This window comes from Rattus rattus, chromosome 11 (genome assembly GCF_011064425.1).
Source record: "Rattus rattus isolate New Zealand chromosome 11, Rrattus_CSIRO_v1, whole genome shotgun sequence".
Taxonomy (NCBI): Eukaryota; Metazoa; Chordata; class Mammalia; order Rodentia; family Muridae; genus Rattus; species Rattus rattus.
Genome location: NC_046164.1, coordinates 67,866,422 through 67,889,598, shown reverse-complemented (window position 1 = coordinate 67,889,598; position 23,177 = coordinate 67,866,422). Strand labels below are relative to the sequence as shown.

General features: G+C 48.5%; 1 protein-coding gene across 2 annotated transcripts in view; it reads left to right on the top strand.

Moving 5' to 3' along the window:
• Positions 1-23,177, top strand: part of Crmp1 (collapsin response mediator protein 1) — a 45,471-nt gene extending 22,294 nt beyond the window's left edge. For both annotated transcript variants that reach the window (XM_032915972.1, XM_032915973.1), the window contains exons 2-14: positions 957-1,045; positions 4,368-4,552; positions 6,089-6,253; positions 9,040-9,101; positions 10,757-10,837; positions 11,485-11,553; positions 12,325-12,445; positions 13,139-13,295; positions 13,887-14,028; positions 15,032-15,202; positions 17,531-17,710; positions 19,974-20,139; positions 22,171-23,177. In XM_032915972.1, the coding sequence (XP_032771863.1) occupies positions 957-1,045; positions 4,368-4,552; positions 6,089-6,253; positions 9,040-9,101; positions 10,757-10,837; positions 11,485-11,553; positions 12,325-12,445; positions 13,139-13,295; positions 13,887-14,028; positions 15,032-15,202; positions 17,531-17,710; positions 19,974-20,139; positions 22,171-22,262 (1,680 nt within the window). In that variant the 3' untranslated portion in view covers positions 22,263-23,177. The remainder of the gene's footprint in view (positions 1-956; positions 1,046-4,367; positions 4,553-6,088; positions 6,254-9,039; positions 9,102-10,756; positions 10,838-11,484; positions 11,554-12,324; positions 12,446-13,138; positions 13,296-13,886; positions 14,029-15,031; positions 15,203-17,530; positions 17,711-19,973; positions 20,140-22,170) is intronic.

Sequence of the window (23,177 nt, the reverse complement as noted above, 5' to 3'; positions counted from 1 at the left end):
TGAGTAACCATGGAAACAGTAATGAGCACGCAGGAAAAATGGATAGCCTCAAAAATTCAAATGAGCGAACCTTAATGCTGAACAAGGCTCTTGGTGAAATGAACACATGCTTAGGCATCCACAAGGCAGAGTATCCTACAGGCATTTAAAATCATAATCTTGAAGAACATGTCATAACTTGAGACATACTCATGGCAAAAAGAAAAGAAGGCGGGAACTCTATTTCTCTGTTTCTGGGCTTCACACAGTTGTCAGTGTGTCTACATAACACTCCCTCCCCCACAGCCCAATACCTGGTGTGGTTCAGCTTTCCTTGACTTATCTATGGGTCTGAACCTGCCCAACCTAACCCCAGATGAACTTGGAAGACACACTCTTGCCCTCCTGAACCCCATGAACCCCATGGCTTCTTAAACATCGTCCTCTCATCTGTCAGCCCAGCAGAGCCGACCCAGATGCCCCATGTGTCCTCTGGGTTTTCAGAGCCTGACCCTGACCGGGAGCCAAAATAATGAATCAGTCAACATGGGACTCATGGTGGGGAGGTCAGGATGGATAGTCTAGAGTTACAGCTGTGGAAAACAGAAGGCAATATGAAAACATCAAAATGTGTGACCCCGGGCCACATGCCTTTAAATCTTTTTATTGTACAATTCTTTGAACACAATTATTATCCTACTTAAAAAGTGGCTTATGAAATTTTTACTTTACAAATGACCTAGTTTCTCCAATGAGTGGAAGTCACGAGGGAGGGGCTAGTGTAGGCAGCGGGAGCTCAGTGGGTGCACTGGAAGCTTTCTGTCCCTGCTTCCTCCACAAGTCAGTGAGATTGAATATGATCCATTGAGGTGTTGGGAATCGGTACTCATCAAGTCAGTGGGAATTAAAATCAAGCATTTAATTGGGAATATTTACTAGCTCTTGCCGTTGATCTAATGCATCGTTTTGCTTTGCAGAGTGACCGGCTTCTCATCAGAGGCGGACGCATCATCAATGATGACCAGTCCTTCTATGCCGATGTCTACCTAGAAGATGGACTCATAAAGTGGGTTGGCCAGAACAGACCTACTGCATCCTTAACAGTCATGTTGGGTGTGGGCTGGGTGGTTGCTGGGTTTCTTCATGAATTCTGAGGGACCCATGATCTGAGGGATCATGATAACTTCTGTCCCCATTGCTGTGATGGCTCTGTTGCTGCTCTCTACCTCTGATATGAAATGACATAGATTTCCTACCCAACTCTTCCCTTGGGGTCTGGAAAAGGAAAGGAGGAGAGGAGAAGGCCACTGTAGGATCATCCTGGAATCTGGTACAGGAACAATGAGAGGAGTGTCAGGTTGGAAGGGACCCTGCCAGTAGGACCAACCTGGAACCACATGTGCTTTTAGGAGGAGGAGGAAGAAAATGGGAGGAGGAGTATGGAGTTATGGGGTGCAATAGAAACACCACTATGAAAAGCACAATGAAGAGTGGGGCTCAGGAATGTGGGCTGGCCCTTGCCTCCACTTCCTCCCAGTTCTGGGAAACTAGAGAAGCCAGTAGGGAGGTAAGAATGGGCCCCACCATGAGTGCTTCCTGGGCACCCTGGCAAGGTGCTGAGCCACAAGGTATGGCGTTCTGTGGACATGCAGGTGCAGGCCAGTGCAAGGGTCTACCACCCATGGCAGCCTCTCTGGGCTGTGCTGTCTCTGGAGGGGGCTCATGTGGACCACTGCCCTTCCATTTTGCAAGCATACTGGGCACTAAGTGAGATGATCCATATGACGTGAATGGTAATTTCAGCTCTGCAGAAGGTGCCCAGTGCTCAGTAGGGCCGCTTTTGAAGGGGGTCTTCTCTGGCCCCCTTCAGTTTCCACAGGAGCCCATGTGTTTGGAGATGAGACTCTGAGCTCAGGTGGGAACTGTGTAAGGGAGATGGACAGCATTCATCACAGCTGCCATAGTCATGCTTTGGACAGCCCTTGACACTCCTCCCCACACTCTATGCTGCAGGTTCTAGCTGTGGGGCAGCCCTGGTGTCAGGGTTCCTCAGAAGGACCCAGCTGTTACAGATGCTCTGCTCATCTGGCCCATGCTTACTCCATCCATCCTTACCACTGAAGCCTGAGGCTTCTGTGCTCTACCTGGGATGGTTGCTCGCTGGGGCTGACATTAGGATTACCCAGGCAGTATTTCTCTCTCTACTATTGATGTCTTTATCCGATAATGATATAGAAAAGTCAAGAGGAGTTTAGAGTATCTGGGTTTGGTTTTTCAAGTAGATTTGCTGGCATCTGGATCTAATGATGTCATCCCTGTGAGGACAGTGGAAGATGCTTGAGCTCCCCTTCTGGTCTGGCTGAGGCTGGCCTGGTGCCTTGACGTTTCCATAGGGACCAGGTTACTAGTTGCTGTGGTTGTTCCTCTGAAGCCCACTGTGGGGTTTTCTCCTGGGAGATGATTCTATGCTCCTGTCTCAGCAGGGACCAGACTGCTGGCCAACATAGCATGCTTGGTCATGTCAGCCTGGCCCTCTGGGAAGCTAGGAGTCTCTCTTGTGGTTGTCACTTTGGGGCAGCTTTGCTGGGTAGGCCCAGGAGCTTTTGTGATGCTCGCAGCTGTGCTGTGATTGCTTGACTAAGGGGAGGGAGCTGTGCCCCAGTATGTGCAATGCTGTCCCACAACCCAGAGCTGTAACACACACAAATTGTTCAAGCTCAAGTCTCAGGTTAAGGTAAGGCAGGTCCCTCTAAGAAAGTCTTGTCTTGTTTGTAGATAGTCTCTTTGTCCTGTGTCCTCTTAGACTTATCCCACATGTGCTCCATTGTCCTAACATACTTTTTAAGTTGTAAATTATTTTATGTTATTTTTGAGATTAATGTGATTACATTCCTTCCCTTTCCTTTCCTCCTTCTGAACTCTCCTATATAATCCCTATTACTCTCTTTCAAATCCATATCCTCTTTCTTCATTAATTATTATTACATGCATGCATGTATATATACATATATATTCCCAAATATAACCCACTCAGTCTGTATAATGTTTCCTGTGTCTACGCTTCCAGGGCTGACCATTTGGTATCAGATAACCAACTGGGGTGCCTTTCCCTGGGGAAGACTCTCTCTCTGTCCTCAGCTCTGTAGTTGACCATAGTTCTTGGTGTAAGGTTGAACGTTCCTCTGTCCCCTTTGGCATGTCCATTGGTGTCATCCTTGTTCAGTTCAGGATTGGGCAGTCATGTCCATGAGACTTTATGAGTATAGAGCTCTTCTGACGTTACCAGGAGACACAATCTTAGAACAAACTCCCCGATCCTCTGTCTCTTACGGTTTTCCCAGTCCCTCTTCTGCAGTGTTTCCTGAGTGTTGGGTGTAGGAGTGTTCTGTAGATGTAGCCATTGGGACTGACCTCCACAGCTCTGCACTATGATTGGTTGTGGTTCTGTAGTACTCTCTCTCTGGGTGTGAAGAGAAGCTTCTTAGATGAGGGTTGAGGACTTTACTTATCTGTGGGTATGAGGACAAATGTGTAGATTGTTTTTATGATTTATGCTGGTTCAGTAGTCCATGACTTTACTAGCTCTGGGTTGTTGGCTCGTTTTTCAGTCCCAGACATGGCTTTCCTCTTATTGCGCAGTTCTTACATCCAGTAAGAGAGCTGCTGATGACCACCAAGGTACGTCTGTCACTGCTGATCACTGATCTAGGGTTATGATGCATTCTGATCATTGATAAAGTTCATAGGCATCACAGCTGTGTGGGGCTATTTGATTGCCTTCCTCCTTATACTTTTTTAAATGAATCCTAGTCCTATTGGATTAGGGCCTACCCTAGAGACCTGTTTTATTTCTGTGAAGACTCCGTCTGTACTATAGAAATATTCTGAGTTGCTGGAAGTTGGAGCATAACATTCTTAACATAAGAATGTTAGGGGGACACATTTGAGTACTGGTGAAATCCTGTGGGACTAATAGGTCCTGCTGCTGCCTCACTCAGCGGCTCTTCCTTGTATCCCTTAGGGAACCGTCAAAACCACAAAGGTCCCTAGGGATTGCCTCTTTGGAGGGAGGCTGGTTTCTTCTTAGCTCTGACATTTTCCCTCCTAGAGTCTCCTAGATAGCCTGGCCAAGTGCCCAGACCTCCGGCGCTTTTGAATTCATGCTATGCCACACTCAAACATTAGATACAGGCTCTGGATCCTCGAGAATGCTATGCCTGAGTCCTTCTTCTCAGCCTGGTGCCCTGTGTCAGCTTGGGTGGGAAACATGTACTTTGAGGAGCTGACATTCTACAGTTGACTGCCTTCCATTGTTTTGTTAAGAACAAACAAACAACCCCCCCAAACCAACCAAGCCAAGCCAAGATTTATCTGTTATTTGCCTCTAGGCAAATAGGAGAAAACCTGATTGTTCCTGGTGGAGTGAAGACCATTGAGGCTAATGGCCGAATGGTCATTCCTGGGGGCATCGATGTCAACACTTACCTGCAGAAGCCATCCCAGGGCATGACCTCAGCCGATGACTTCTTCCAGGGCACCAGAGCAGCGCTGGCAGGTGGAACCACGATGATCAGTGAGTGGCACTTTCCCTGGCCTTAGAGACATGGTCTGTGACCCTGCCCTCCCCATCAGTACACACTGGTGTTTGGTGCCCTTGGCCCTGTGCTCAAGGTTCCTGTAACTCCTTGTCCACCCTACCACAATAAATACAGGTCATTGCTGTGGGTGCCTCTTGTCCAGAGCAAAAAGAGTTCAAACACATGGAAGGTAAATCTTTAAAAGTTATTTCACTGTGCATCAGAGTGAAATTGTTACCTATGTGGTGTGCTCAGATTGGTGTGTTGAATTGAAACAAAAGCTCCCATAGGTTTGCAAAAAGTAGTGAAGAGGTGTTATTCAAAGAAGAGTTAGAGAAGGTCAGAATCCCCTGAAGAAGCTAGAGGAAGACACCCAAGAGTCCCATTATTGTTCTGGGCTTTTTTTTATGGGGGTTCAAGGAGTTCCAGTTGCTAAGGGCCATGGTGAGGGTGGTTCTGTTGTAACTGATAGTGTAGATCACATACGTACTTTTCTACGGTACAAATCCCTTACCATGATGTCTCTAATTTTAATCATATACACTTCCAAGTACACATAGGCATAAGGTAGTAAAGAGGAGATTCTCTCTTAAAAGTTCCCTTTGAGAACAGTTTGCCCAACTATACATCTACCCTGAACCAGTTCAGGTTGAATAGGCCTTTTGGGTCTCCTACCTGGAGCATAAGAAGACCATGATTGAATAGAAGCTAAGACTAATGGTTGTTAAGGGAAGAAAAATAATCTCTTCTGTTGTTCAGAGAGAGGGGTGAGCTTAGCGTAGCTGGAGTCCTAGGCTGCTGACGGGTTGGTAGGTGTATTATTCTCATTGCACGCTCATGCGTGCGTGCATGCGTATGTGCATGCATGCACACGGTATGTGAGAGTTTCAGACTACCAAGTAAATTATTAATTATTGGTGTGAATATCATTTAATGCTATGCATAGCCCAAGCCAAGCAGAGTCCCAGGATGCTAAACTGTTCCCTATGGTTACTTGCCTTAAAATGACCAGTGACTCATAGGGGCTGGGTATGTCATATTAAAGGTGTTTATTTGACCTCATGGTTTTGGAAAACTGAAAGTTCAAGGTTCAGTGGTCCCTCTCCATTCAGCCTCTGGTGAGGGACTCCTGAGTCACATACTCCTGGCAAATAGCATCATGATATAAATGCCATATGTGATGGGAGGAGATCACAAGGTAGGACTTACTCTCTTTATTAAAGACATCATCAGCTCACTGAGTGATCCCAGTATCAGTACCTCCCACCAGCACAAATATAGTGTCCCAGTCACCTTCTGGGAAATGGTGATAGTGGTGGTTTTGATGATGATGATGATGATGGTTATGGTGATAATGATGGTGGTGATAATGATGGTGGTGGTATGGCGATGCTGATGGGAATGATGGTGATGGTGTTGATTGGTGATTGTGGTAATGATGGGAAACTTGATGGGATGGTGGTGGGGGTGATGTGGCCACTGTTGGAACATCTTGGGTTCTGAGCATCATGACACATGTCTCTCTGTCCCAGTTGACCATGTTGTTCCTGAACCTGGGTCCAGCTTGTTGACTTCCTTTGAGAAATGGCACGAAGCAGCAGACACCAAATCCTGCTGTGACTATTCCCTCCACGTGGACATCACGAGCTGGTACGATGGCGTTCGGGAGGAGCTGGAGGTGCTGGTGCAGGACAAAGGTCAGTGAAGACCCAGAATGGGCCATAAAATCCCTTCACCCTCTTCTGTGTGCCCAGCTTAGAGCTACACACGTGTGTTAACTGATGGAAGGACATGCTCCTGGTTCAGGGAGTGCGTACTCCTTGAAGTCTTGAGGAAGCATTCCTAGCCCACAGAACAAGTCCTATCTCTATAGCCTGACACAGAAGGTCTTGGCTGGTCTAGCCTTACTTTCTTGTCACTTGTCACTTTGCTTCTGGCCTCTGCTCAAGCCATTTCCCTCACAAGTGTATTCTTTTTCTGCCTATCAAATGCTCTTCCTCAAGACCCAGCCCAGCAGAGCTCTTGCCCTTAACCTGTGAGAATTGTGTTATTCCTAAATACCTAGAGCTGAGTCTGGCCTTATGGGGGCACAGCCCTTGCATTGTTCTTTGATTTGTCTGGCTGGCCCTGTGAATAACTCTTGTGGGTAGACATCTTGGTATCTCACTTGGTTCCCCTCTGATCAGACTCACACCAGGTGACCCTGCTCACTGCAGACATGTTCAGTTGTCCATCACACCAGGGAGAAATGGGTCAGAGAGACAGGAGGAAAATGAGGACTGGCAGCAGGGTGGAACAGGTTAGGATATGCGTGGTCAGTCCAAAGGGGACCTTCTGGAGGTCCCTCCCAGAGAAGGAGCTCCTGTACTGCCGAGCTTCAAGGGGTCCTGGGTACACTTTAATGTTTACAATTCAGGTTATGTCTTCTCATTATAAAAGTTGTTTCTAATACATAAAAATCAGAAAAGCAAACATTTCCCCCTCTGGTTCTGCTTCCCCTCCCAGTGAGACATTAGTTCAGTGTTATCGCCTTTACTTCCTGTCCATGTCAGCGATTTTTCCCTAATATGGTTGTGCAGTTGCTGTAATTTGAAACCTTTCCCCTCACGTAACGTTTTATGACTGACATGGCCCTCCATCAGTAACTTTTTTTTTTTTTTTTTTCCGGAGCTGGGGACCGAACTCAGGGCCTTGCGCTTCCTAGGCAAGCGCTCTACCATTGAGCTAAATCCCAACCCCCATCAGTAACTTTTTAATGACACCATTTATGAAGCGCAATGGCTAATTTTTTCAAACGGATTTGTTTTCAGTGGGCATTTAAGTTTCCTGTTTGTTTCATTATAAATTGAGTTCTGGTGAGCACCTTCACACACGAGCTGTAGTTTTCGGAGTTTTATGATTTCTTTAGATGTCGAGAAATAAAATCACAAAATGTGAATTTTGGGACCATGACTCTTATGGCCAATTGATTTCCTGAAAGATGCTCCCATCCGTGCAGCCCCAGGGCCACATCAGAGTCCCTGGTTCCCATGTGTCGTACCATTGGGTGTCACTGCATTTGGGGTGCCCTTGCTAATTTCAAGCCAGGGTATCGTTATAGCTTTCATCACAGTTTTTTGATTACTAATTATACTCATGTTTTGTGCAGATTTTCCCCGTGTGACTATGCAGTTGTCCCTGTTCCTCTCATCAGTTCAGATTCCCCGTGTCTGTGTGTGCTCTGCTGGCAGGAGGCATGGTTCTTCTGTGATGGTTACTGTGACTCTTACAGCATGCACGGTCATCACAAGAGAACCTGCCATGGTGATTTCTGTGTCCTCACTGAGCTCTGGCAACAAGATATTGCCTCAGTGTCTATGACTATATCAAGGTTTTATATTTTCAGATGGGCCCATCTCTGCCCTGATTACAGTCTCTTAAGCGTCGTATTTGTGCTTCCCTCGTGCATGTACTAATTGTGATATTTTCACTTGAGCGTGCTTGATTAGCCCATGGTATTTTTATGCTAATCTTGGAAAACAATTTTCATTTCTATTTTTTTCCCATTATTTTAAGAGAAGGAATTTTTGTAGCGCTTGCTTTCTACGCACCAGACGCTCCTGGCTTGCCGTTTCTGTTGCTAAGTAAAAGAAGTTCGTTCCCTTTAATACTGTCTCTCGGGCTCTTTTCTTCTTCTCCAAATGGTTTCATGCTTTACCTACAAACCGGAGTCACACATCACAGGTCCACAGGAGTAGGGCAAAATGACCCATGAGCCACGGTCTCTGTCCTCAAGCCACTTGAAGAATGAGAGACAAGCCCTCTCCAGTCTGTCCCATGTTCCTACAAACCGCTCCTCACAACCAAGTCTTGCCCTTTCTTCCTTTTTAAATCCCTGCCTAGGCTCTTCCTAGAGTCTTCAGCACCCTCTTCCCGGCAGGATTCCCCAGTCTTTTCCATACTCATGCGTCTTCTGTTGCCAGGGCTGTCTCCAACGCAGAATGTACTTCATGGTACCCCCTGTGGGGAAGAGTTATACGCTAGACACAGAAGTTGATTGCGTGTTCTTGGTACCACACACCGGAGTGTGGTTTGTACTGGTTATGATACTGAACTTCACCTTGTGTACTTGTATTCCAATTAAAAAAAATGGGATCTGGAAACATATGCTCCCTTTGCATTACCTGGAGGAAGACACTTTGTAGAAAGGAAGATATTCTTACCATGCGTACCCCTCCCTCTTTTGCACAGTTCTTGGTCTCCTCCTTTTCTACCCATTCCTTCCTTCCTTTACCCTCAGATTCAGCTCAGGTTTGATCTTTCCTGGAAGGCTCCAGGGACTGACTGCCACTCCTAGCCACCCCTAAGCTGGGTTTGGTGCCACACTCTGGATCCTATGGCGTCTTCTCTCCTGATAGCTGTTACTATGTACCAGGTCGTTTGATTTGCTGGGAAGACCTTCATCTCTACTCAAACATGTTCTCTCCATCTTCTCTTGCAATAGGTGTCAACTCCTTCCAAGTCTATATGGCATATAAGGACCTGTACCAGATGTCTGACAGCCAGGTAGGCTCTGCGGCAGGCTTCCCTTCATCTGCACAGGTCAGAGCCAGCATTCATGAGCAGGGGGGACCCTACAGCCTGGGCTCAGGTCTCACTCCCAGCACTAAGTGAAGTGTGACCACCGACTTTCCTATATCTTTGCTCATACCTTAAAAGAGATGGGAGTTGGAATTTGGGGTTCCTAGGTGGGGTGTCCCTCACATGGCTCCTCTCTAGCCTTCTCTGGGCAGCTCATTAACAAAAACAGCTGCTTGGAGCCCATTGTAGACATCCAGAAGTCATCTTCTGGTCATGTCCTTCCTGTAGACTGGGCAGTTGGCTTTGGGGCTCAGGGGAGGCTGGGAACAGTCCCCCTGACCCTGCAGAGGTGAGATGTGGCCTTCCTCAAATAATGCAAGGCACTGAGAAAGTGAGATTCTCTGTCTTCTCATTTACAAATGTGAGATCTCTGGCCTGGGGTGCAAGGAGCTGAGGCAGACACCACTGTGTTTCCAAGGGCAGCTTACTGCTATCACCTACCCTCCTCCACCATTGGACACCTCTACCTCCTAGAGGAAGCTATAGTGCCAGCTTACCATACCTGTTGCTTGCCGGCCAGCTGGGAAAATCTTTCCCACCATCTCTGGGCTTGAGGCTCATAATATCCTTACAAAGGTTGTTCGAGTGCTGAGGGATTTCAGACAAGTGAAATTCAAGGAGTCTTAGGAGTTGCACCTTGGCTGTTACTGCAGAACTGTGCTGACAGTGGCCTTTATATCTCCTACCCTCCAAAGAAGCATCTTGGATCAGATAACAGCTTACCTAGGATGCCTTGAGCCTTTGACGCAGACATGGGATACTCTAGAAGCAGTGAGTTGGTCGGGGCTCATGGAAGCAGTGGTGTGTAACTCATGAGTAGAATTATGACTGGTGCTTCTTTCTTACATTGACCCACTGAGGCCCCTGGTGTGGATGTCAGCCATGGGCCTCTAATCGGGGATCTTCCAAACTGCTTCCTGCTCCCCCTTACATTGGCAAGTATGTGTCCTAGGAGCAGCAGTCTTACGCTTAGAAGGAAGACAAAGAAGATGGCAGGGTTATAGCTGTGCTTCTCAACCTATGGGTCATGATCCGATAGGATCCTGCATATCAGATATTTTTATTGTGATTCATAACAGTGACAAAATTACAGGTATGAAGTAGCAATGAAATAATTTTATGGTTGGGGATTGTCTTAATTAGGGTTTTACCTCTGTGAACAGACACCATGACCAAGGCAACATTTCATTGGGGCTGGCTTACAGGTTCAGAGGTTCAGTCCACTATCATCAAGGTGGGAGCATGGCAGAGTCCAGGCAGGCATGGTGCAGGAGGAGCTGAGAGTTCTATATCTTCATCTGAAGGCTGCTAGGAGAAGACAGGCTCCCATGTGGTTAGGAGAAGGGTCTCAATGTCCACCCCCACAGTGACACACTTCCTTCAACAAGGCCACAAACACTCAAACAAGGTCACACCCCTAAGAATGATACTCCCTGGGTTAAGCATATTCAAATCACCACATGGGCCACCACCACATGACAAACTGTATTAAAGGGAAGCAGAGTGAGCAGAGGAACAGCTTTTTAAATGAACAGAGTCCCACACCTTGATTTCTCACCAGCCCCATCTCTCCTTTTCAGCTGTACGAAGCCTTCACCTTCCTTAAGGGTCTGGGAGCTGTGATCTTAGTCCATGCGGAAAATGGAGATTTGATAGCTCAGGTGAGTGGTTCAAGGATCTTCCTCCTACCATAAAGGAGACCAGTTACAAAGCAGACAGTGAAAGAGGGGTGCATCTTCCATTAGTGAGATGAGTGGGCGGGGAAGGGTGGAGTCGGATGCACATGTGCGGATGAGAGATGTTCCCTTGTGTGCAGTGTAAGGTGCATTGGTAAGGTGTTTGGCTTCTGGGATCTATTTTCTCCCTGCATTGTGAGGTTCTGCAAGCAGGGAAGGGTGGTTCCCCTCAGTGCCGTGTGCACCTCAGTGCCGTGTGCACCCAGCTTCTCTTTTAAAATGTGGAATCTGAGGGTTTTACTCATTCTCATTCTTGCATAGTCAGCACTTTACCAACTGAGCCATTTCTTCAGGTTCTTATATTAGTCAGGGTTCTCTAGAGGAACAGATTGGATTGAAATATATACATACATACACATATATACATATATATACATATATACACACATATCACCTACCACATATCATGTAATATATATGTGTGTGTGTGTGTGTGTGTGTGTGTGTGTATATGTATATATATAGTAAATTACACATGTATCTGCTGTCTGTCTGTCTCTTGTCAGTCTGTCTTATTAGAGTGTCTTGCGGCTAGTCCATCAATGCCTGTCTCATTGGTCCTTGTCTCCTAGGAACAAAAACGGATCCTGGAGATGGGCATCACAGGTCCTGAGGGTCATGCTCTGAGTAGACCTGAGGAGGTAAGGCCTCCCCACTCTGCCATCTGTAATCACCAGGTGCTCATTCCAGAGCCCTTGAGCTAGGACAGAAGAGCTTAGCTGCACCCAGCTCCCCCTCCTTCTCTCTGCTCTGTCCTTTCCACCCAACTCAGCTCCCTTCTCCCTGCTCCTTCTCAAGACTCTTGAGGATGCAAATCTATCAGAGAGGCCAGAAACAGTTGTCTCTATTCCAGGGTTCAGGAGCATTTCCCTGGGTTCTGCACATAAGCCAGTGTCCTGATTTGGGGAGAATCTTTACTGAAGACTTGGAATATTGGTGACAGGAAAATAGACTGAAAAGTCCCCGCCAAACCATACCTCTATTGAGGCCATGACTGAAGCCTTCACAGATTGTAAATTAAAAGCCCCAAATAGTCACAGCAGGTGCTTTGGCTTAGGCACGACTGGTCTAGAGGGGGCTTTGATAAAACAAATCACATTTAAGGGGTCATGGCAGCCATGGGCATGCCCCAGTGTCATGGAGCCAGTCCTTTGCCATGACTGTTTTGTGTGCCTTTGGATGCAGTGTCCTCCTGGGAGAGTCTTATGACACAGCCTGCAGAGTATTTCCAAACAATCCCTGGACACCGTCCTAGCGCCAACTCTCCCACCAGAATCATTTAATCTTTTTTCATTTTTCAATCATTTTACTCTGCTTCTAAATGGATGATTTTTAATGGGAGACTGGAAGGATATAGGTTCAGGAGTAGCTGCCCCTTCCTCCTGTGACCTTTGTATCTGCTGTGTCCCCAGCTGGAGGCCGAGGCCGTGTTCCGGGCTATTGCCATTGCAGGCCGGATCAATTGCCCTGTGTACATCACCAAGGTCATGAGCAAGAGTGCGGCGGACATCATCGCACTGGCCAGGAAGAAAGGCAGGTGGTGCTTGTCCTTCTGAGGGGCGACAGAGGGCTGTCCAGGTTACGCTAGGGTAGAGGTCTGCTAGAGCTGGCAGCCTCTGGTCTCTGGTATGCTGGAGGGGTGGTCTGGAGTTGGTTTTAGATCTAATTGCTAGCGTCAGAGACCTCTGCAGCTCCCTGACAAGCTCTGAGCCTCATCTCCTTCCGTTAACATTCCCTGTTTTCAATTCCATTGACCAGATGAGACCATGTGGCTCTTGGCTGACTTTAGAGCCTTTCCCTGTGCCCACAAAGCTGATGATTAGTCCAGAGTGGCCAGAAGCTCCCCCTGGACTATCTCCACTTATTTGGACCATTCCCTGGGCTTTTGAGAGGGCTTGACCCTCTCCTGGGCTCTGTCCAGGACTCACATGGGGAGCTTGGAGTTACAACATAGACCAAGGGAAGATATTTAGTTGTGGGTTGGAAAGAAGGAAAGCATTGTCTCAGAGTCAATAGAATAGGGACATCCGGAGATGGATGTGGATGAGTGCTGCCTTAACTGGCTATAGAATTGGTCTCTATAGTGAGGGGGACTGTGTGGTGCTGCCCCTGAGGGAGATACTGGGCTATTAGCTTCTAGTTAGTCTCCTCTGTCGAAGACTCTCCTTTTGTGTCAGCATGGACACTATTGGCTATAACCCCACTCTTGACGTTTTCCCCTTCAAGGCCCTCTTGTCTTCGGTGAGCCCATAGCCGCCAGCTTGGGGACAGATGGCACCCACTACTGGAGCAAGAACTGGGCCAAGGCAGCTGCATTTGTGACTTCCCCTCCCCTGAGCCCAGACCCCACCACTCCTGACTACTTGACCTCCTTGCTGGCCTGGTGAGAGCCATGGGGATGGGGTCACAGGGCTGGGTTGTGGACAGACAGTCAATAGCCAGAAGCTAATTAGACATAATAGAGAAGGGAGGCTTGGGGTCTGCACTCAGAAATGACAAACCCAGAGATCTGTGGCACTTCTATGGCTCTGAACTATTACCCACAGGCGATATTTGTTGTATGAGCCCATTATAAAGGGCCCAGCTGCCATGGGCCAACAGCCTCACTCTAAGAGACACATGTCAGAGAGATAGGGGAGAGAGAGAGAGAGAGAGAGAGAGAGAGAGAGAGAGAGAGAGAGAGAGAGACTCTCTTGGAACCTGAGGCTGATGTTGGGTAACTGACCATATTATAGTTTATTGAGGTAGGGTTGGGTGGTTTACTTGCGTAGCACATGTTAGACCCTGGGTTGAATTCTGAACACTAGAAGAAATAAAAAAAAAATACTGAGATAAAATCCCTGATGCCCAGCGCCTCCGTCAGAACTAACGTAGAGCCACCAGCATTTAAAGTGCCAATCCTGTGCTGGGTGACCCATGCCTGAGTCTGCTGTTTGCAATGAGTGTAACGCTGCCTCCTTTCTGCTCTTGCCAGTGGAGACTTGCAGGTCACAGGTAGTGGCCACTGTCCCTACAGTACTGCTCAGAAGGCTGTGGGCAAGGACAACTTCACTCTGATCCCCGAGGGCGTCAATGGCATAGAAGAGCGGATGACTGTTGTCTGGGACAAAGCAGTGGTAAGTCCACCCCTTTCCCCTGGAAGATTCTAGAAGTGCCTTGCCCGGACCATCCAAGCCAATGGTATGGACTCAAGACTCTGAAATCTTCCTTTCTTACTTGAAAGTAGAGCTAGGAGCAGAGGACTCATGGGAAACCACCTCCAGGCTGTAGAGAGTCCTCACTTCCTGTTGTCATAGTCCTGAATGAAGAAGGGAAAGTGGATGGCAGAGGGAAGTGGCTTTTAACTAATCAGAAATGGCTCTAAAAATTGCTTGTGTCTATCTCCATGTGTGCATGTGTGTGCGTGCTTGTGTGTGCATGGTGCATTGTAGGAAATTCGGAGACTAGCTTGTGAGAATGAGTTTTGAGTGGTAGGCATCTTTACTTGTTGAGTTATCAAGCCAGTCCCTGTCTTATTTACTTATTTATTTTCAACTCTTACATTGTGTGCCGTGGGTGTTTTGGCTGTATGTATGTCTGGGTACCATATGAGTGCCTGGTGCCCTTGAAAGCAAGAAGTCGTCCCTGGAGACCCTGAAATTATGAACTTTCGTGAGCCACCATGTGAGTGCTGGGAATCAAATCCTGGTCCACAACCAGTGCTCCTGAGGGCCGAGCTGTCTCTCCAGCCCTTCCTCATCTTATTTTCTGAGACAGTGTCCTTTGGCCTCGAGCTTACTAAGTAGGTGTGGGTCTGGCTGCCCACTGAGCCCCAGGGATCCTCCTGCTTTCCCCTCCCAGCATGCAGATTACAGGTCTGGCTTTTTAACATCAGTCCTGGGTTAAAGTGACAGTGAATGGGTCTTCACTACATCCTCATGCTTATGCCATAAACACTTTACTAACTGAGCCATCTCCTGGGCTCAGTGGCTCCTGTAAGGTGTCGGCAGCCCTCCCACAGCTCCTGCTCTGCTCGGGTCACTCTCAAGGGTGACTGGTGTCCATCTGTGAAGACCTCAGTGGAAGGCCCAGGTCTGGGCTTGTCTGTTCTTCTCCTCAATGCATGGGTCTTGATTTCAGGCTACTGGCAAGATGGATGAGAATCAGTTTGTAGCCGTCACCAGCACCAACGCAGCCAAGATCTTCAACCTGTACCCAAGGAAAGGACGGATTGCTGTGGGCTCCGATGCTGATGTCGTCATCTGGGACCCAGATAAGATGAAGACCTTAACAGCCAAAAGCCATAAATCAGTAAGTCCCAGCCCGTCCATGGCGCTCCTAGCCTGGGTGGGTGATGGTTCTGTTGCGTCCTTTCGGAAGGAAGCTTCTGGCTAAAATTGGTCCAGGGTTTTCCAGTTCTGCCGCATGACTGCACCAGCAGCTCACACTGGAGAGACTCCAGGGAGGTGCTTTGCACAGGCCCAGCCAGGCTGCTGCTATGGTCTTGTGATCACATTCCCTACCCTCTGCAGCTCTCTCCACAGTGCTTATACCCCTCGGCCATCACCCGGGTCCCCAGGACCCCTTTTAAAAATGACCGTTTTGAATAGAAATCACGAAGTAAAATTTGGAAACTGCAGGGGAAATGATTATTCTGTTTGTGACCTGGCTACAGAAAATAGTAAACAAAAAAGTCTGCAGAGCCAAGAAAACAGCAAGGCAGAAGGTACAAAGTTCAGGGGCAAGGTCGAGGGGCAGGAATCTGCCTCTCGCTGAAAGAAGGGTAGGTCCTTTGCAAGGCAGGAGAATACTGTGAAGTTAATGAATACCAAGAGAGTTGGACAGTAAAGGTTGTGCAGATGTGTGTGTTGACTAGGGGAAGAGACCTGCTCTCACTGCCAGCTGCAGATCACAGCATGGAGAGGGTCAAATGCTGACACAGACTCCGGGATGTAATGTATGCACCTGTGATACTGTCACAGCACCAGGGACACTCCGTGTTGCCGGAGCTGGAACCTAGTGTCACCTCTTCGGGCAATGGAGATGCACACGGTCACACATACAGACTGCACGCACAGTGCGTTTTAGCAAAAACAGAGCAATATCCCAATGTTTGGTGTTGGGAAGTGTAGATCAGTGGTAGTCCAAGTGCGTGACGGGACTCAGCTCAATGGCTTATGGACTTTAAAGAGCTCCCAGCCTTTAAAGATGCTGAGGGTCTCTGGGATGGGGAGAATAAGGCCTCACAGGATGTGCAGCCAGCATGTGTGTGTGAGAGTTACAATCACAAGTCCTTTAAGGCACTCTGCTCCGTCGGAGGTAGAGAGTGTCTCTACCAGAGACACTTCACACCCCTCGACTGTTTTCAACCATACACGACCCACTTTTAAAATAATGGCTAAAAAGCAAGCACAATTAAGAACAGGTGAAAAGCCGTTGGGTGATGGCCGCTGGCTGCTGGGTTTGAGTTTCCTCTTCAGGATCAACAAACCAGATACAGACTTTTAGATGTTCTGTTGTCTGGCTATTTTTTAAGATTTTAATTTACTTTTTAATTACATGTATGTGTGTGTTAATCTGTGGAGACATGAACATAGAGCCTGCAGATGCTAGAAGAGGGAGTCGGATCCTCTGGAACTGGAGTTACAGGGCTGTGAGCTGCCTGGTATGGGTGTTGGGAACCAAAGTCTGGTCCTCTTCAAGAACAGCAGGCATTACCTATTGAGCCAAACTTCTTCTGCTTCTTCTTATTTCTCCTCCTCCTCCTCCTCCTCCTCCTCCTCCTCTTCCTCCTCCTCCTCTTCCTCCTCCTCCTCTTCCTCCTCCTCTTCCTCCTCCTCCTCCTCCTCCTCTTCCTCCTCCTCTTCCTCCTCCTCCTCCTCCACCTCTTCCTCTTCTTCCTCCTCCTCCTCTTTCTCCTCCTTTTCCTCCTTCTTCTTCTCCTCCTTCCTCCCTCTCTCTCTCTCTCTCTCTCTCTCTCTCTCTCTCTCTGCCTTTCCTCCTCGCCTCCATCTTTCCCTCTCTTCCTCTTCTCTCTCTCTCCTCCTCTCTTTTGCTTTTTGATGAGGGGATATGCAGGTCAGGGACATATTGAGGGAGTGGTTCTTTCCATCCGCCACATTTGTCTCAAAGATTGAACTCAGGTCATTGGAGTAAGCACCCTGCCCACTGAGCCACCTCGCAGGCCCTGTCTTTTCAGTAGACGAGACAGCAATAGCACGATCTTGCCCTGTGCTCTGTGCAATGTTCCTTGACTTCCACCCAGCAGTGCACACTGGGCTTATTCCTTGGGTCGCAATTTGCCTGTGTACCTCAAATGTTTTAGGGAAGCCCATGTACTTTAGTGAGGAAGCTCTCCCTCACAAAAGGTAACAGTGCCACAGAAATGTAAGTTACAATCAGAAAGTGCACAGTGCTCTCCAAAGGAGCCTGGCTTCCATTCAAGATGCCCCAGAGTAAGTGCTAACATTCAGTCCCAGCAGGCGCTGGTCCTTGTCTTTTTGCACATGGTGGACTATCACACAGAGAAGAAAAAGTCATTGGATAATACTTATAGCATAGCATCATATGTGTGCCCTGTGGATGCAGAGGAAACCTCGGGTGTGGTACAGAAGTAACTCTGGGCTTTTGCATTCACAGACTGTGGAGTACAACATCTTTGAGGGCATGGAGTGCCATGGCTCCCCCCTGGTGGTCATCAGCCAGGGCAAGATTGTCTTTGAGGATGGGAACATCAGTGTCAGCAAGGGCATGGGCCGCTTCATCCCTCGGAAACCATTCCCAGAGCACCTCTACCAGCGTGTCAGGATCAGGAGCAAGGTGAGCTCCTGCATGGAGGGCCTTTGATCTGTCGTCCCCTTCTCTGGGAACTGGGCTCTGTGCTGTGGGGGGTCGATGAGCATGGCTGTATGTCCCCATTTGTTCGTTTGTTCATCTGAGACCAGACAGGCCAGGGAGGTTGCAGGGCCTTGCATGCTGTGTTGAGTGCACTTGTGTGTGTGAGAGGTGCTCATGAGCTGCTTGAGCTTCTGCCTTGCACATCTTGGAGGTTCCTTACGTAGCCCACTGGAGGGTCACGAGCTTTACTTTCCAGATTAGAACTTGGTGCTCAGGGCCTCGAAAGACTTACCCAGTTACCCCTCCACCGCAGTGAGAATACACAGCCCGCAATCCGAGGGCTGGCTCCCCGTTCACCTGCGTAGCTCTCCCCTTTCCTCCTGCCAGATCTTATCTACTTCTTTTCCAAGATCTTGAGCCTTGGCTTGGAAGGCCGTAGCAAGCTCTGTCTTTGTCTCTGACTCAGAGAAGGGAACTCGGGACTCCTTTCTGTGGCCATCTCCCATCTGTGACCTTCCTGTCACCATATGATCTCATTATCTACATGATCTAAGTGATACTGTGCCAGAAGGGCCAGCTGTGCATGTTGTCTGTGTGTCTCTATTCCTTGTGCATGTTTACATGTGTGTCTGCTTTGTGTACTACACAGGTGTGCCACTGCATGTACCGTACACACATGCACATCTGCACATACCCATTGTGTATGCTGTCCATGCATGCATGTGTAAACATTTGTCTGTTTGTATTACACATGTATGTATATGTGTGCTTATGTGTGCTGTGCACATGCATTTGTATGTGTTCATTTATCCATTGTATATTATGTATATTATGTGTTAATCATGTATATTATACATGTATGCACATGTGTGTGACCACTTTGCACTGTGTACACATGTATATATATGTTCATTTATTCATTGTGTATATTATACAGTGTATACATATGTATGAGTATGTGCCTATGAATGTGCTCTGCATGTATGTGTGTATTCATTGTGTGCACTGTACATGTCTGCATATATATATACATATATATATACATATATGTGTGTGCATGTTTGTCTTGCATGTTGTTTGTACATACATGCACAAGTGTATTTATACTTGAGTGGATGTATGCTCCTGTGTGTGTTTCCATTCTTGTACTTTATCAATGGTTTAGACAGCAAAGTCAGACACCTCCTCTAAGCACCAGATCCCACAGAGTTGCCCCCATCTGTCAGCTGTCCCTCTGCCTCTGCCACAAGGGGCAGTACCAGATCCACACACATCACAAGCATTGTGGGTCAGGGATCTCAGGTACCAAAATGGCTGGAATCCCCACTCCCCGCAACCGTTGCTGGGCTGTAGACGTTCTACCTGGTCTGCAGCTGAGTCCTATGGTGAACAGTTACCTGTCACTGAGCAAGTACCTGGCCCTCTGCTAAGTCATCAGTTTGCATCAGAGAGTCAGGTTACTGTACTTGGGGTTCCCTTCCCTTACGCCTGGGCGGTGGACACAGCCGGGCTGGGAGTGGGGCACAGAGCCTACTTTTGGTCACCCTGAGCAGAGGGAAGGGTGGTGACTGAAGGGAGGCATGAGAAAGAAGCAGGGTGACAGGGGCACACGTCACTGGAGGCCTTGGTAGTCAGGGGGCAGGGCCTTGGGATAAAGCTGAGCCTGCCAGCTTAGGAGGAGGAGGGGCCTGGAACCGGGGTCAGGACACTTGACACCACTGGTCCCTTTAAGGCCCTGATGCGTGCTGTTCTCTGAGGCCTGGAGCCAGTGTCATCTCCTTTGGCATTTTCGAGGCTCTCTGGGCTGTACAGGATCTCCAGCCGGCTCCAGAGGTCCCCGTCTCAGCCCCGGGCTGTTGGGCTTCTTTCAGTGGCATGGCTGACAGTCCCTCTGCTTCAGGATGGTGGCAGCCTGCCCTCTTGTGGCCACCATTGTGGAGGTCCTCTAGCACCTTGATTCTTCTGCCTTCCCTGTCTCACCCTCTCTCCCTCCTTTAACCTGCCCTCAGTTCCTCATCTCCCTATGTACTCTGTAAAGATGAGACTGATGTGTGTGTGTGTGTGTGTGTGTGTGTGTGAATGTATATCCATATTTCACTGTGCTATATGGGCACATATCTATGTGTGCACAAGTGTGGCTTATGTGAGCATATGTGTGGTGCAGCTAGATGGCCTCAGGCCCCTTTGTTGGCAGGGCAGACGCACGGATGCAGTGATAACCTGACTCTCCCCTCTTTCTGTTTAGGTTTTCGGGTTGCATAGTGTCTCGAGGGGCATGTACGATGGCCCCGTGTACGAGGTGCCAGCTACCCCCAAGCATGCAGCTCCTGCTCCTTCTGCCAAGTCCTCGCCTTCTAAACACCAGCCTCCACCCATCAGGAACCTCCACCAGTCCAACTTCAGCTTGTCAGGTAGTCTCGTGGAAGCCAGGCTCCTGTGGAGAGGGCTCATGTCTTTGGGCATAGGTGGAGAAGGCTAGAAGGCACGGGTACACTCCTCTGCTGTGCTGAGGCACAGATAGGCAGGTGTTTCTAGGGTACAGCACAGCATGTTGACTCTTGACCTTGGCACAGGTCAGCCCTGGCCTTGAGCATTCTGGGGGTGGGAGAGGACATTACCATTCTCATACCGGGAGACTAAGTGGGGAGCCCAGAGGTGGGTATTAGGCAGTCATTCCTGGGTACATGCTCTGTGCCTGGCCCTCAACCGCACCCACCCCCTGGCTTAGGAAGCATGATATGGACTTTATGTCATCTCTAAATGATGGTGGTGTGTTCCAGGTATTGTTTGAAGTTTCACAAAATTCAGTTGGAGAGTCCTAGGATTTAGGGCTCAACAAGCTTAGTTTGAAGACATGTATCTGCAATTCCTCCGGATGGCCACATGAGGGCACACACGCGCACTGGGAGCACTGTACTGCCAATGAAATTCCAGTTAGAGCCAGTGTAGAGTAGGGTCCTAGGGATTTGATGATGAATGGTGCACAGCTGGACAGCCTCAGATGAGCTGAAGAGCTTGCTGAGTTCCACAGTTTAAAGTCTAGGTGGCTGTAGTCAATCGCTTTTAGAAGCATGAACCACTTAAAACATGAACATGAGCTCACGAGCTATGTAAAATCAGGCAGTGGGCTAAAGTAGGTCAGTGGGTCATACCAGAGAAAGTATGGGCTAGCAACAGAGAGGGTGGCAGGAGCTGAGAGAGGATGTAGTTTTAGTTTAAAGTGTTGGATGAGAAGTACTCTGCATGGAGAGTACAGCGGGTACTGGGTCCGGGGACCCCAGGACACCTCACTTTTCATGGTCCTTTTTGGAATAGTTACCTGAGTGCAGATGACTATTAAAGGTAGCCAATGCTATTGCACAAAAAGACTACAGGCACAACCCTAGAACTTGTCTGGTATGCACAGAGGGCTGCCTTCCTTGCAGGGAGGAGTTTGCAGACTGACTCTCTAGGTCCGTCAGACAACTAAATACCAAAGATCTATCCTTAGACGTGGATAAAATAATCTTTAGATCAAAGATAACTGTGTAATAACAAGCTTCCGTGTTGGGGCTCGGCCTGACCTCCACCTGGGCCCTCCATCCCCTCTGAAGCTCACAGTGCTGCCCTCAGGGCTTCGTGGACATTTACCAAGTGTCACTCTCGCTGCCAGCCACATAGCTGATTCTCCTGCATTGCTGTAAAGTTCACCCTTGTCCAATTCCAAGGCAGGATACTGCTATAGTACATAGGTGCAGTGTGTTGGTCTAGCAGGTATAATCTTCATGGTATAGTCAGTTACCTGGCAAGCAAGACAGACAGACAGACAGATGGCTGACAAGGAGACAGCTGGGAGAGCCAGCGCTGTACTCTGTGCCAGGCTCTTGGTGGCTCACCTAGACAGGCCCTGTAAAGTCAGGGTCAGAGGGGAAGTCAGTCAGTCCACATACAGGCACGGACTCGTGTAGTTTGCATGTTCAGATCTATCAAATGCCCCTGGAGCAAGGGGCATTGTGCGAAGGAGGGTGGGCTTCAGGGGAAAGCCAGTGTGGGCGTGGACCCTGCCTTCTCAACCTATTATCTGTGTTCTTAGGGTTTTCAGCCTGAGCCTCAGCACCCTTATTTTTGAATTGTGGGTAAAAATCATATCTACCATCAATTTGTGTGTTCTCAGCACACACCAGTGCACCATGTCTGCCTGTACACAGTAGGAACTCACTAAATGCTTTCCCCTCCCAAGGCCAAACTATGCTGGGGCCAGAGATATAGGAGAGGGAGCTCAGGACTGGCAGGTAGCCAGGAGAGGTCAGGCAGTCTACAGGTCAGGAACTCTTCCCAGAGTGAACCTGGACAGGGTGTTGAAGGTGGATAGGAGTGATGGAGCGGGCTTTCTCAGCATCAGCATGCCAAGGTGATGTAAACAGGTCTTATCCCACACACTGTTGGCCTTCTGTCTGTTTCAGGTGCCCAGATAGATGACAACAATCCAAGGCGTACAGGGCACCGCATCGTGGCGCCCCCTGGTGGCCGCTCCAACATCACCAGCCTCGGTTGACCTCAGATGAGCCAGATATGCAAGAGTGAAGGATTATGGGAAAACGTCCATTCCTTTTCCTGTCCGTGTTTTTGAAGCCCACAGTTTTAGTTGGTACTGATGGAGGGGAGATTGAGTGATGCTCTTTCCTTCTCTGTTTAGGAAGAAGTGGTACTAGTGTGGTGTGTTTGCCTGGAAGTTCCTTGCCCACAGTGTGTGTTCACACCGACTCCACCTCAGAGCATGGTGTCTCCATTTTCCCTTCCTAGTGACCCCCCAGGTTTAGCATCGTCCTATACTGTTCCCTCCACTCCTCCATGACCCTCTGAGTGATGGTTCCTTTCCGCCCTGTAGCTGTTCTAGGATAGGATGCATGTTAGTAAGTTACGTACGCAAGTCTGAGCGCGGCTGATGAACATCGTCGAGGACGACATAGACACGATGCCAAGACCTTAGCTCCCAGGGGAGATGTCCAAACTTAAAAATGAAGGCGCCCCATGAGTCTTCACTAGAAAGATGTGGTCCCCATCCCTACCCTGACTGAGACCTGTGAAAATGCAGAATGACAGGAAAGGTCACCACCCACGTCCTGTGTCAACAACCCGGTCCCTGTGGCACCTGTAACTGGCCATAGTGTCTCTCTGGTCTGTGTGTCCTTCCAGCCAGCCTTGGGCTTGGGCCCAGCCAGGCTTACACCCAGAAAGGGGTGTCCTGACACCCCACTCAGGCCTTGAGGATGGTGCGGTAATGGCTTTGCCCAGGCTGCCTGAGTCTCTGTCCCTCTGAGGAGGTCAGCAAGGCAGTCAGATTTTTAAAGTTTTGTACAGTTTTCCTTTGTATTCACTTCCATTTTTACTTAATAATTGACTTGTTGGTGGCTCTTATTTCTGAATTCAAAGCTTGTGAAAAAAAAATAAAGAAATTAAATTGCCCGTT